This window comes from Didymosphaeria variabile (assembly GCF_027946475.1).
Source record: "Didymosphaeria variabile strain IMI 356815 chromosome Unknown scaffold_2, whole genome shotgun sequence".
NCBI lineage: Eukaryota > Fungi > Ascomycota > Dothideomycetes > Pleosporales > Didymosphaeriaceae > Didymosphaeria > Didymosphaeria variabile.
Window position 1 is genome coordinate 112,200 of NW_026611621.1, and position 13,240 is coordinate 125,439.

Here is a 13,240-nt window from a genome sequence, read left to right on the forward strand (position 1 = left end):
GGCAGCGAAGCATGCTGAAGCAAGCCGAGGGCAACGAGGGACCCTTTGGACCGCCGCCCGAGTATACGTACTTCATGCGGACCCCGATTCAGGTACTTGTTCACCCGCATCAAGCATTGCGAGCATAGCATAATGGACAAGCCGAGGCACCCGAACGCATCCCGCGCACCGATGAATCGCGTTCGGCACGAACACACTGAGCGCTGCGAATACATTCGTCGCGCCGAAGAACCAACTAGACTTCGCGCCCCGATCAACTTATATTCAGTCTGCACACTGAGCGCTGCGAGTACACTGGGCACGCCCAAAAGTCCGACCAGACACCGCGCACCGAGCGGATCCAAAACGCAACCCTTGAAATGCGAGCTCATGTAAACTAATGCCTATTCCGTGAAGCCCAAGCGTGCCGAACAACAATGATGGTGCCGGCTAACGAACATCTATCGTTTGCGCGCCGTCCCTTGAAATGCGCCCTGTTGCACTTTCATCTACCAGAAATGTAGCAGTGCTGATGCGAACCCGTATAGATGCAAAGCTGCCGGACGCCGGTACGGCTTCTAGACTTCAGCAACGATGCCATGTTGATCACGTGAACAAAGTGCAACCTTGGAACTTCTAGAACAGTTAACATTTGTACGTTGTGAAATTGGTGACTCAATAATCGCAAGGATGGGTGATTTACTCTTCACTGCTGCAACCGTGGCTCGATATGGCGTGGAAATCTCTTTTTATGCATCCATTGCCCTCATCGTCCCTATAATCTCTATATACGTTCTCCACAAGCTCGAAAGAAGACGCCGCCTTAATATCCCCGGAATACCAGCAGTCCAAAGCCCCAAGTCGAGTGATTGCCGCCAAGTACTCAATGACGCAAATCAAAAAGTACACAAACCAACCTCCTCCATCAATAGGTCTGGTGATTGACACGAAAAACAGTATCCAAACCAGCCTTACATCGTTCCCTTCCAAGACCCCACCGTCATTATCCCAGCATATTGCATCGAGGAACTCAAAAACCTCCCTGACTCCCAGCTCTCCACCAATGGTAGCATGTACGACCGCTTCGCGATCCGCTGGACAGGCAGCGGATGGGTAGACAAAGAGCTAGCGCACAGCATCAAATATGACCTCCCCACTGAAGTCGATGACTTTTTCCCCACCATCCAAGATGAAATACAACACGCTAGCAACGAGTCCCTGCCTGATTCCCAAACCTGGACCTCGCGACCACCACAAGAAGTTCTCGTGAACATCGTCGGACCCGTGATTGGTCGTCTGATGGTTGGCAGTCCGCTGAACAGAGACAAGAAATGGTTGACGTCGTCTATCGACCATGCCATCGCCGTAGTAGTGTACTCGACGTGGCTCCGCCAATTTCCCACCGTCCTCAGGCCTTTCATAGCGCATATTTTGCCTCAGAAGAAAGCCGTGCAGAGATCCAAGAAAGGCATCGCCGAGTCAATTGCTCCTCTTGTCCAAAAGCACTTGGGTGACCCTGTGGAAAGCAAAGCTTCTTCGGAAGAGGAAGAGGAGGGCAGACTTACCAAATGGGTACTCCGACGATACAAGCCCTCCGAGAACCCTCATTTCAGCCCTTCACTAGTCGAAAAAGACCACTACTCTCTCTGTTTCGCAGCCATCCACGGACCAACCTTTCTCCTCGTACAAGCCATAATCGATCTAGCTTCCTACCCTCAATACGTAGCGCCTCTCCGTGCAGAAATTGACCGCGAGCTGGCAGCCGCCCCCTTCGAACAATGGACTCGCAAAACAGTCGCAAGGATGAAATTCGTCGACGCCTTCTGTAAAGAGAGCGCACGTATGAATCCCCAGGGTGTCAGTAAGTCATTCCGAGAATCCCCTTGCACGGTGACTGCAGGCTAAGCATGCGTGAACTTAGTTGGGTGGTTGCGCAAGACGCACAAGCCCATCACGTTGTCAACCGGTCACTGCATTCCTCAAGATACGCTGATAGCAGCGACGAATCCGCGCTACAACGCGCGTGCTACGCCATGGATCAAAGATGCTGACAGATTCTACCCCGAGCGCTGGCTGGAGGATCAGGTAGATGAGGGGCGAGATGCGAACTGGAGATTTGGCTCGGCGACCATTGACTCGCTCATCTTTGGCTACGGCAGGCATGCGTGTCCCGGGAGACCTTTCGGAGTGACGATGGTGAAAGACATCCTCGCGTACATTGTCGGCAAGTGGGACGTTAGGCTCAGTGGGGGCTTGACGGAAAGACCGCAGAACGTGTGTATGGATTTCGTAGTGATGCCGCCCATCGCTCCCATGGGCAATGTGGAAGTCGAATTCAGGTTGAGAAAGTAGTATATCGATCGGGCGATCTTTGCCGTTGTGGTGAAGATCCCATTTCGGTTCCAATCGAAGATTGCTTCTCCGCCTGCAACTTTGGTTTCACTCGGATTCTAGGCACTCCGAGACATGCACGTCGTGCCTCCATCTGGAAGTCGTTAATTATCAAACATTTCTACTTTCGTCTTTACAGGGTTCTGAAGTTCAATATGTGTAGCCCGGTTAGATTACCACTCGTGGAAAACATCCTGGCAAGTGCACTGAGCTTAGACGGCGGGCACTCTTTCGGCCCCCATGCGCGAACCTGCGGGGATGACCTTGCGACCGAACCGCAGCGATGGCCCTTTCGATTGACGGTTCCTGTAGGCCGTCCGGTGACCATTCCTCAATGTGGTCCGCGTTTAAACGCCGACTTCCGGGAGTCAAAGCTCTGCAGCCTGCTCAACGCTTGGGCGACGGGAGGCGTACACCGTGCCATGCACGTCAAGCCACAGCCGTTAGTTATTGCTGGCGGCGGTGATTTGCGCACATCTTTTCCAGCGCTCCACGTCGATAGATTGGCGCACGGCGGAGAGCTACCATAAACGGTGCATGTGCACTGGCTGGCAAGGTTGGACCCCCCTCTTCGCACGAGCCGGTCGCCGAAGGAGACGAGACGTGCGGCGGCAATGTGCGACGGAACAAAGAATTAGATTTTCGCCCCAACAAGCAAGATGTGTTATTGGTGTGGTGGGTGTTGATTTGCAAGAATGCTACGCCCCCCGGTGGTACGCCGTGTGCATCGACGCCTTTAGGCTTTCTGTACCGCTCGTTTGTATTTGTCTAGTCGCACGCCTGCTCTTGGTTCACCCTCGCTTCGAAGTCGTCGCATGAGCTTTAAACTCGTACATACCTCAGACTCGGTACAGTAATGGCCACGCCAGCAACTGCGATTCAGCAGAGCGAGGTTCCAGTCCTTGCTTCGACCTCGCCGCCTTCGCCATTGGACGAAAAAGAGACAGGAGATGGATCCTCAACGCCCGAAAAGATGACTCCAACTGCAGCGCCAGCAACCCCAAAGTCGCTGAAGTTTTGGTCCGTCTTCCTTTCCCTGTGCCTGTTGGGCCTTTCTACCGCCTTGGAAGCTACTATTGTCACTACTGCTCTTCCTACCATTGTTGAGTCTATCGATATGGGGAGCAAGTATGTTTGGGTGGGAAACGCTTTCCTTCTTGCCTCTGCCGTCGTACAGCCTTTTGTCGGCCAACTAGCCGATGTCTTTGGGAGACGATGGCCTCTTCTCCTGCTGACCACTTGCTTCATCCTCGGCAGCGGTATTGCGGGTGGTGCAAAGGGCGCTGGAATGCTGATTGGTGGCCGCACTGTGCAAGGTCTCGGTGCGGGCGGTATATTGGTGCTCTGCGATGTCGTGGTCAGCGACCTGGTACCGTTACAGGAGCGTGCAAAGTTTATGGGACTTGTCAGAATCACGGGTGCTCTTGGCTCTTCCATCGGCCCCATTGTAGGCGGCGCCATCGCTAAGGCCAACTGGAGGTGGTGCTTCTACTTGAACCTCATTACAGGTGGCTTAGCGCTTGTTTACCTTGTTCTTTTTCTGGACCTCAAGCACGAGCCCAAGACTTGGAAGGTGGCTCTCGCCCGCATCGACTTCGTTGGCGCAGCAATTTTCATGGCTTCCGTCACTTCGGTTCTGCTGGGACTCGTCATGGGAGGTGTCGTATTTCCATGGGATTCGGCGAATATCATCGCACCTCTCGTTCTCGGTTTCGTAGGATGGGCCGTCTTTCATTGGTACGAGTCGACTAAGTTTTGCAACGATCCTATGGTCCCTAATCGCCTCTTTGCGAAGCGAACCTCGGCAGCTGGATTCTTCATGGCTTTCGATGGCGCCCTGCTCCTCTACTGGGTCATCTGGTTCTTGCCTGTTTATTTCCAAGGCGTCCTAGGCAACTCACCTCTAGGATCCGGTGTCAATCAGCTTCCACTCAACATGCTCCTGGTACCATCGGGGATCGTGGCGGGAGGCATGATCTCTAAGACGGGAAAATACAAGCCGCAGCATTTCGTAGGATTTGCGCTGGCCTCCATCGGAGTTGGGCTCTTTACATTGCTTGACGCAGGATCGCACAAGGCTGCGTGGGTCTGCTTCCAGATCATTGCTGCCGTCGGTTTGGGTATCATCCTAGTATCCGTCTTGCCGGCCGTCCAGGCAGCGCTCAGTGACGGCGATGTCGCGAGAACAACAGCCACATACGCGTTTGTGCGAAGCTTCGGTGGTATATGGGGCGTAACCATTCCAACCGTCATCTTTAACGGTCGGGTGAACAAGCTCTTACATCGTATCAGCGACAGAGGCATACGAGAGCAACTAGCCAATGGAAATGCATACGGCTTCGCTTCAATGGGTGGCTTGCGGAATGTCAGGCCACCCACTAGGGACGAGGCTCTGGGCGTCTACTCGGATGCTTTAAAGACCGTGTGGCAAGTTGGCATTGCCTTTGCTCTCGCTGGTTTTCTGGCGGTCTTTGCAGTCAAGCAGTACGACATGTCGCGAAAGAACGAAACACAATTTGGACTGAAAGAGGGAACGGAAGACACGACAGTTTCCGCAGAGAAGGGCGAGACGCCAGCTCCAACGCCGTCGTCAACCTTCGCCCCGAAGCAATGCATTCCCCGCACTTCTAGTCTTCTGAATTCCATGATAGGCGATAGCACGATTACTGTCGCGAGGCAGTATATACGCGATCACTTGCCTCCCATCGCTGCCGGTGCAGTCATTCACGACAACGGATGCGGTACCGGTGCCGTTACGCGTGCCGTTCTCGAAACTTACCCGGAGTTGGTCTCGTCTTCACCCGAAACCACCATCTACGCAACCGATATTAACCCAGCTTTTATAGCAGACTTTGAGAAGCAGGTGACATCACGAGGGTGGGATTCTGCGGTGAAGACAGAGGTCATGCCAGCCGAAGAGCTCTCGCTACCTCCGTCTACCGTAACACACTCATTCACGAACTTCCTCATCTTTGGCGCCAGGGACCCACCAAAGGCGGCCGCCGAAGTCTTGCGCTCGCTTGCTCCTGGGGGGGTGGCGGTGATGACAACCTGGGCAACGCTGCCACATGCCAAGGCCTTGGACCGTGTGCGCGCGAGACTGTACGGCGAAGCCCACCCGCACATCAAGCCTGAATGGTATGAGGCGTCGCATGTCGAGAACATACTTAAAGACTCTGGGTTCGCAAAGGTCACGGCTTTCAAGGTGGAGTCGGGAATGGAGCACGAGAGCATGGATGCTTGGACGCAGCTGGCATGGAGCTGGATGGGCCAACCACAGGGAGGCTGGACAGAGCAGAATGAGCGCGACTGGGATGCACATAGGAGCTTGTACGGAGATGAATGTGTGAAGGAGGGATTTCAGGTGGGCGAGGCTGGGCGCGTTCGTGTGCCCATGGTTGCCAATGTTGTAGTAGCCTGGAAAGGAGAGCAGTGAACAGGAATAGGGATATTTGGCTTCTAGTTGGGCAGTAATGGTTGGTAGCGATAAGTTATTTTAGTATATTAGGTTACAGAGCGTATACGCAACTACGTCTTCGGTGATAAGGTGTTGGGAGCGAGGGAGGCAGTCATGCAGCCAGTGGTGGTAGAACTTCTTTTCGTAATCATCCATGGCTGCAATAGATGGTGCTTCTTGCTTACAGTGTCGGCGCCCGAAATGCGCGAGTTCCTCTCCATCCCACCATGTCACGTGTATGGGTCTGTACCGGGGTCACCTGGTTTGGGGGCTTAGCCTGCCGCCTGGCGCAACGCCGCCCGCGCCGCCCACGCCGCCTTTCATCCCCGCCGCAGCCTAACCACTTCGGGTCCCGCACCCTTCACATAAAGCCTTCTCAGTTTGTTTGTTTGCTCCATCTTCTCTTTTCAATCTCTCTATCCCTATTCAATCATCTTCAGATTCGTCTATATCCCATCATGGCTTCAGAATACGAGATCTTGCTCTTCGGCGGCGGCCCTGCCGGCTTGAGCGCAGCAGCCTCGATTGTGCGTCAAGACCACAAGACGGTGCTGTTTGATTCCGGAAAGTACCGCAACTCGCTGAGCAAACACATGCACACTATGCCTAGCTGGGACCATCAGGATCCCCAAGCGTTCCGTGAGAAATCCGTCAAGGACTTCGAGCGTTACGGATCCATCACCGTGGAGAAGGTGGAGATTGAGACTCTCAAGCAGCGAGAGGATGGACTCTTCGAAGCCACAGGCGGCGGCAGGACATGGACGGGCAAGAAGGTGATCCTAGCCACTGGGGTTGAGGACATCTACCCGAACATTCCTGGTTATGCCGAGTGCTGGGTTTCGGGCATGTAAGTCTCATTTTCGCTACAATACGCGCGATTTCTACGGCGCTCACAATCATCACAGCTTCCACTGCCTATACTGCCACGGATGGGAGGAGAAGGGCAACCCTTCGGCGGGCATGTTGGCTGAGGGTGACACTGGTGCAGTGGTTCCAGCCTTGCACTTTGCTCGCCAAGCGCTACGCATGGTCGATAATGTCACACTCTACACGAACGGAAACGAGCAGCTGGCCGGTGAATTGAAGGCCGCTCTCGATGCGGCCCCGGCTCCCATGACTGTGAACTCGAAAAAGATCACCAAGCTCGTCAAAGCTCCCGAGCGGGCCCGTATTACGCTGCACTTTGACGACGGAACAAGCATCACGGAAGCCTTTCTGGCACACAAGCCGAAGACGAAGCTTCGCGGCGACCTGGCCCAGCAGCTTGGTTGCGCGCTATCGCCTATGCAGACGGTAGTCGTCAACCCCCCCTTCAATCAGACTAGCATCAAGGGTGTCTTTGCTGCAGGCGACTGTTCTAGCCCGATGCAGACAATCACCGGTGCCCTTAATTCGGGAACATGCACGGGAGGCGGCGCACCATTACAGATCCAGGCCGAGACGTACAAGCAGCGCGCTATATTCTAGTCCACGTGGACTAGCAAACGCACCAAAACGTGCGGAATGGAGTTTTCCCCTTTTCTTCTATATACCTTCGGTGCTTCCTTGCCTCTCTGTGTAGAATACCGTTCTCCAGGTAGTACTAAACATAGCTGTGCAATCTAAATTCTTGCTTCATTAATGTGAACTGCCTCGTCAACATCACTCATGCGTATCACCGCAATTGGTTGGCTGCTTATTGTTACACAAGTCTTACATGCATCCTACCGAGCACCCTGTCGATGCATCGGACTTCGACCATCCAATACCACACGCCACGCAGACCCAACAAGGACATGCTGCGGTATAACACACTAGTGTCTCGAAAAGCCGCACTCTCTACTAAACTGTCGGCCCGCCGTGTCGTAGCCTTGCGGAAGCCGGCGAACCGTCACAACTTCAAGTACCGTCCCACCAACAGCTTCAGCCTCGTTCATCTCACTCTTTTCTATTTGCTTTTTACCCTCTTGACTCGCAATGGCTCCACAGATGCCTTCCCTCCCGCCGGGAACTGACGTGTGGAAGACGCCAGCGGCGCCACAAGCGCCACCGGGCTACATTCAGGACCTCGAGCACCCGGCGACAAACAAGAATATCGGAATCGTCACATTGTCCATTTTCATAGCTATAGCTACCATTTTCGTGTGCATGCGCCTTTATGTGCGCTTCAGGGTGATCAACCACAAGCCGTGGTGGGATGACTGTAAGTACATGAAAGACAAAATACGCTCTCAAAAATTTCAGCTGACTGGTGAAAGTGGTTCTTGTACTCGCACTGGTGAGGCATCTCGTAATTTTGCACTAAAGATGATTTTCTCACATTGAACGTAGCCCCCTCAAATCGCGTACACGGGCATCACCATATGGAGTAAGTAGCTTGAGCGCATCCGTATTGAGGCTTAGCTTACATAGCACAGTGTTGGAGAACGGTATGGGAGGCAGACATATCTGGGATACATCTCTCGGTATCATAATGTTCAAGCTACCATATGTACGGTCTACCCCGAGATCGAGATCGAGCTTTACTCTAACGGCCTGCAGTGGACTACAGTCGTCGCAGCACTTCCCCAGGTAATCACACTCCTTGTGAAAAATGCTCTCCTGCTTCTCTACCTGCGCATATTCAAGCCAAACCGACTGGTCCGCTACGGAATCTTCCTCGGCTTATTCTTAGTCACCACCATGTACACAGCTTGGATGTTCATCTTCATCTTCCAAACCTCCTTTGATAACCAGGTTGGACAACGCCTGTCATACGCGCAAGCTGCGTTTAATATCGCGACCGATGTGTACATCTTTGTACTTCCTATCTCTGGCGTTGCACGCCTGCACATGACGCCAAAGCGCAAGATCGGTGTCATCGCCATCTTCTCGAGCGGCATCGCGTAAGCAGCTCAATCTGAACACTAAACATTGCTAATAACTACAGGGCGATCGTCATGAGCTGCCTCAATCTCTACTGGAAATCACAATACAACGGCGTGAACCCAGACCCGACCTGGAGTGCCACTATCCGCATGACCATAAGGTAAGCCACCCTCAGCTCACACGTCCAACCTCGATATCTCATCATTCCTAGCGTCCTCGAAATCGATGTTGGAATCATTTGCGCCTGCATGCCTCTCTTCGCGACTTTTCTCCCCAAGCGAGCCCGCCTTGTCAGCTGGGGTACCTACATCCGGTCGATGCGCACGCGTCTCATCCGCACGAACAACGCGTCGCAAGGCTCCAAGGCTACGGGCGCGGATTCGCATTACGGCAACGTCTCGGATAGCAGCCTGGTCAACAAGAATGCGACTTATGTGGAGCTTAATGAGCGCAAGTCTAACGCTTCGTCTGCGAAGAATGATAGGAGGAGGGAGTGGTTTGATGCGACGACGTCACTTACGCAGGATACGAATATCGATAGGGCGAGTAAGGATGTTACGCAGCTTGCTCAGCAGATGGCACAGCAGCAGCAGCAGAAGCATTGAGGTTTCTGGATGGAGCTGTGTGCGAAAGGTGCTATCAGGTTTCTGTATCGGATTCTATAATATGGAAGGATCGTATTGTGGTTGAGGGCGATATCTGGGATGCGCACGAGAGCTTTCTAGGCTTCACCCACTGAAGACTGTTGCTGCTTCGGGCCTAGTGTATATTAATTTCAGTGCACATTGTGTAGAATGTATAGTGATTGTATAGAACGTATATTGCCTACCTTCTTGGCGGTGAACTTACACTGATGTCCGCACTTCATCGTATCGTGCAGAGGCGATTTTGGAATGACCATCAGGGTTTGCATTACGATGTATCCTTCAAAAATCACATGCAAGATAATCGTACTGTATCCCGCACACCCCCTACCCATCAGCTAGCAAGTTTCACTCGCAGCCCCAACTCTGCAAATTGAAAGGATTAAGAAACTCCAAATCGAGACAAAACTACTCAACGTGCGTCAAGTACCGGTGCCCGAATTTCCTCCGCGGACTTACATACTTATAGCCAGACCACCACCAAATATCAATCCATGTCGTTGTCCATCCCCATTTGTATCAGGACCCTACAATCGATTACCCTTTTTGCCCCCAATCCCCGACATCCGTAATGGTGGCCGAAGAACCCCATGAGTACATCCTGGGCGGGAGCGCCACAGAATTGGACCGCATCCACGGCTTTCACGACTCAACCGTCGATCACATAGGAAAACTTGTACTTGCCCCTGTCGACTTTGTCGCATCGGGTGGTCGTCGGCTGCGCATACTGGACTCCGGTACTGCGGCTGGTAAGTGGGCACCATGGAAGAAACTTGATTGCCTTGAATTGCAATCCTTTTCCCCATCGAGGTAGTGATTTGGGCGTATGTCTGAGCCTGTACGCATTCACTCATTCACTGACTACGCCTTGCCGCAGGTCGCTGGCTCCAGGATCTACGGGACGAACAGGGCTCCCAGCACGAATATATTGGGACGGACATTACGGAGTCGTTCTTTCCCTCTGCTTCTTCGCAGGCTACGAGGAACCAGGATAGAGAAGAAGGTGGGGATGCAGGAATTGTGTACAAGACGCAAGATGTTACACAGCCGTGGCCAGCGGACTGGGCCGCCTCGTTCGACCTCGTGCATCAGCGCTTCGTTCTAGGTGCAGTGCGCAGCGAGCAGCTCGAAGACGTGGTCGCCAATCTGGTCGCGCTGGTCAAACCTGGAGGCTGGATCCAGCTCATGGAGTCGGATGTCGGTGCGCCGGTTATCGGCGAGAAGGATAACGCCGCAGCCGTGGTATGGGGGCTGCTACGCAAGATTTACCTCACCATGGGCGTTGAGCCGGACGTTGACACGCATCTGTCAGCGTACTTTGCACGTGCGGGCCTGGTGGACGTGAGTGAGCAGAGGATTGTTGTCCCGATTGGGAAGCGCAGGGCGGATGTGGATATGGGTCGTAGGAGCGCTGAGACGGTGGCGCTCACGGCTCAACAGCTGGTTATGGGGGCTAAACGTACGTCAACCCGCTTCTCATCTCACCTCTTCCTCTTTCTCGTGCGTTGTCTCGGCTACACTGCTATATTTTTGCGCCAATAATGATGAAGGCGACGTGAGCTGATTCCATGGGCATGACAGACGTGGGTGTTGCGGAGCTGGATAAGATGGATTTGAACGACCTTCCGAGTAAGGTGCTTCGTGGTCTGGAAGAATATGGAGGGACGTACTCCGTATACGTTATCATGGGTCGGAAACCGTGACTTCTACCGCGGGACATACGAGATTGGCCTGTATTCGAGTTTGGCTCCACGTAAGATGTATTAATTGAGTAATTCTTTGCGACTGCCAAGGTTCTAATCCCAGTTGAGACGGACTTCGAACGCTGCATGCATGACACCCTCATACTGTACCCGCGGAACAAAGACGAGTGAATTTTGTATACTACCGCAAGTATGCAGGTCGGGACGGACTTCGAATGCTGCATGCATGAACGCCTCATTCTAATCCCAGCCGAGACGGGCTTCGACGCTGCATGCATGACCCCCTCACACTGTACACGCATTCTCGGGCTATCCGAACTACCTAGGTAGGTTTGTCTGTAAGCTGTTACCACAACGCTGGACTATATGCAGGAGAATAGCGATGTCTGGCTCGGCGGTGCTTAATCAAAGACGGGAAATATACTACATACCGCAAGTATGCAGGTCTAACTTCCTATGCGGAAACGCGAAAGGGAAACGGAAAAGAGAGCGCGCTCAACAACCTATCGTACGAGTCAAGTGCGAAATGTGTGAAAAGTTCCGACTCAAGCATTTCGAATCTCCCCGCTTCCTTCCTTGGCCGCCATCTCCTTAAGGCGCTGCTCGATATTGCCCAGGCACTTCAGTCGCGAGTCGACGGCGGTCGGATCAGTAGAAGAGCCCCTGGGGCCCAAGCGAGCGAGCACCATGACGCCGGACAAGATCTCGCCGACATGTCGATATTCTCGTGTTATGATGCGCGAGCGCCACGATCGCTGCTCCTCTGAAGTGGGGAGGAATGCGCCAAAGTGAAGGGACGGTCCGGGCCGTGGCTGCGTACCGTATATAATGTCATCGACCGCGTCTAGTTCGTGGTCGGTGGCGCTATTAGAGCCCGCCTCGAGGAGCGCGATTACTTGGAGCATGACGGTCGTGAATAAAATGATGCATCTGTCGCACCGCGACTGTTGTTGTAGCTCGACTAGTTTCTTGAGGTCGTCTACGGCTTTGCTGACGGTGGCTAGGATCAGATCGAGTGCTCGAAGCTCAGAGAAAAGATAGTTTTCAAGTGTGACTAGAATCTGTGTGCACGCAAGAACGCATCGACTGTCTAGTTTGGAAAAGTTCTGCTGGGGTGTTTCCGGTATGGTTCTTCGCCGAGCTGGTGCCATTCGAGAGTATGTCGGGTCTACCTGTGACGTTGGAGTGAGAATGAGTCCCTGTGCATCTGATGTTATTCCTGTAGGCGATGGTATAGATATACTGTCTTGATGATTTTGCTGGCCTGCATGGTCCGTCCTGTGATCCGGAATAAAGGGAAGTAGATCATTGGAGACGCCTAGCCTAAAGCTTGGAGATTGGGCATGTTCTGTTGTCTGCGCTGAAGAGCAGGTGAAGTCTGATGCTGAAGAGGTGTTTTTAGGTGAAGTGACAGTGCTATCTTCAAGCATATCTTCGAAGTTCAAATGATCGTCCAGATTCAGCATATCGTCACTCCACGCCATATCAGATGTCCATGGTTCTGTCCATGGCTGCAAAGTTCTGGCTATGGTTGAGGTGTTCTGGTCATCGCCTGCAGTTGTTGATGGTGCCAATGTCTCTAAGTTTGGCTCATTTGTCTTCTTCCTCCTTCTATTCCCCTGGACTTTACCCACGCGGGATTCGGTATATATGCATTCAGTTCGTAGTGTGCGACAGCGTGTACATCCATCACGCTCTCCACTGCATTTAAGCTGGGAAGTTCTGTCAGTGTTGTGTTAGAAATATAGAAGGGACATCAGATGCAGTTACCTTTACAGTATTGCACTGGTTACAGGCTGAGCGCAGTCTGGGAGGTTTCGGAAGGCTTTTAGACTCATTAGCCAACTGCTTCTGCATGTGGGAAGAATGGTCTGTACTTCTTTTGGACCTGGTTTCTTTGCGTCTGCGACATAATCGGCGACTAATACGTGAACTGACTCGAGTACTTGAGGGAAATTCGAAAACAGGGTGAATGTATGATGATGAAGTGTCGCGCTCGTACAGCCATTGGGAATCTAAAGCGGTTAGAGCGAAGAAGCGGAGAAACGGGACTTAATCGTTGCAGCTACAAGGGCGTTTCTCCGCTGCAGGCCCCGGGCCCTTACCAGCAACAGTTTACGCCACTGCAGTCAGCCGTTGGGGCTGGTTTTGGCAGTTGCTGTGTCACGTCGATGCCGGGTGCGCTTAGCTTGCATGCGTGGATGGCGTCTGATTTGCGG

At 53.0% G+C, this 13,240-nt stretch overlaps 6 protein-coding genes across 6 annotated transcripts; 5 read left to right on the forward strand and 1 right to left on the reverse strand.

Annotated features, from left to right (window-relative positions):
* Positions 1-11: 11 nt before the first annotated feature.
* Positions 12-2,331, forward strand: N0V89_001740 (uncharacterized protein; the record flags this gene model as incomplete). Its single annotated transcript, XM_056210551.1, has 3 exons — positions 12-92; positions 937-1,840; positions 1,901-2,331. The coding sequence occupies 3 exons, from the start codon at positions 12-14 to the stop codon at positions 2,329-2,331; spliced, it is 1,416 nt and encodes a 471-aa protein (XP_056074024.1).
* An 895-nt stretch (positions 2,332-3,226) lies between these two features.
* On the forward strand, positions 3,227-5,806 carry N0V89_001741 (uncharacterized protein; the record flags this gene model as incomplete). Its single annotated transcript, XM_056210552.1, has 1 exon — positions 3,227-5,806. One exon carries the CDS (start codon positions 3,227-3,229, stop codon positions 5,804-5,806), a length of 2,580 nt encoding a protein of 859 aa, XP_056074025.1.
* Positions 5,807-6,285: 479 nt separating this feature from the next.
* N0V89_001742 (uncharacterized protein) lies at positions 6,286-7,294 on the forward strand (the record flags this gene model as incomplete). The annotated part of the gene is made up of 2 exons (XM_056210553.1): positions 6,286-6,674; positions 6,733-7,294. 2 exons carry the CDS (start codon positions 6,286-6,288, stop codon positions 7,292-7,294), a joined length of 951 nt encoding a protein of 316 aa, XP_056074026.1.
* A 489-nt stretch (positions 7,295-7,783) lies between these two features.
* On the forward strand, positions 7,784-9,279 carry N0V89_001743 (uncharacterized protein; the record flags this gene model as incomplete). Its single annotated transcript, XM_056210554.1, has 7 exons — positions 7,784-8,009; positions 8,065-8,084; positions 8,138-8,174; positions 8,224-8,297; positions 8,348-8,691; positions 8,736-8,834; positions 8,886-9,279. 7 exons carry the CDS (start codon positions 7,784-7,786, stop codon positions 9,277-9,279), a joined length of 1,194 nt encoding a protein of 397 aa, XP_056074027.1.
* A 610-nt stretch (positions 9,280-9,889) lies between these two features.
* On the forward strand, positions 9,890-11,021 carry N0V89_001744 (uncharacterized protein; the record flags this gene model as incomplete). The annotated part of the gene is made up of 3 exons (XM_056210555.1): positions 9,890-10,067; positions 10,196-10,777; positions 10,900-11,021. 3 exons carry the CDS (start codon positions 9,890-9,892, stop codon positions 11,019-11,021), a joined length of 882 nt encoding a protein of 293 aa, XP_056074028.1.
* A 545-nt stretch (positions 11,022-11,566) lies between these two features.
* N0V89_001745 (uncharacterized protein) lies at positions 11,567-12,505 on the reverse strand (the record flags this gene model as incomplete). The annotated part of the gene is made up of 1 exon (XM_056210556.1): positions 11,567-12,505. The coding sequence occupies one exon, from the start codon at positions 12,503-12,505 to the stop codon at positions 11,567-11,569; it is 939 nt and encodes a 312-aa protein (XP_056074029.1).
* Positions 12,506-13,240: the final 735 nt, after the last annotated feature.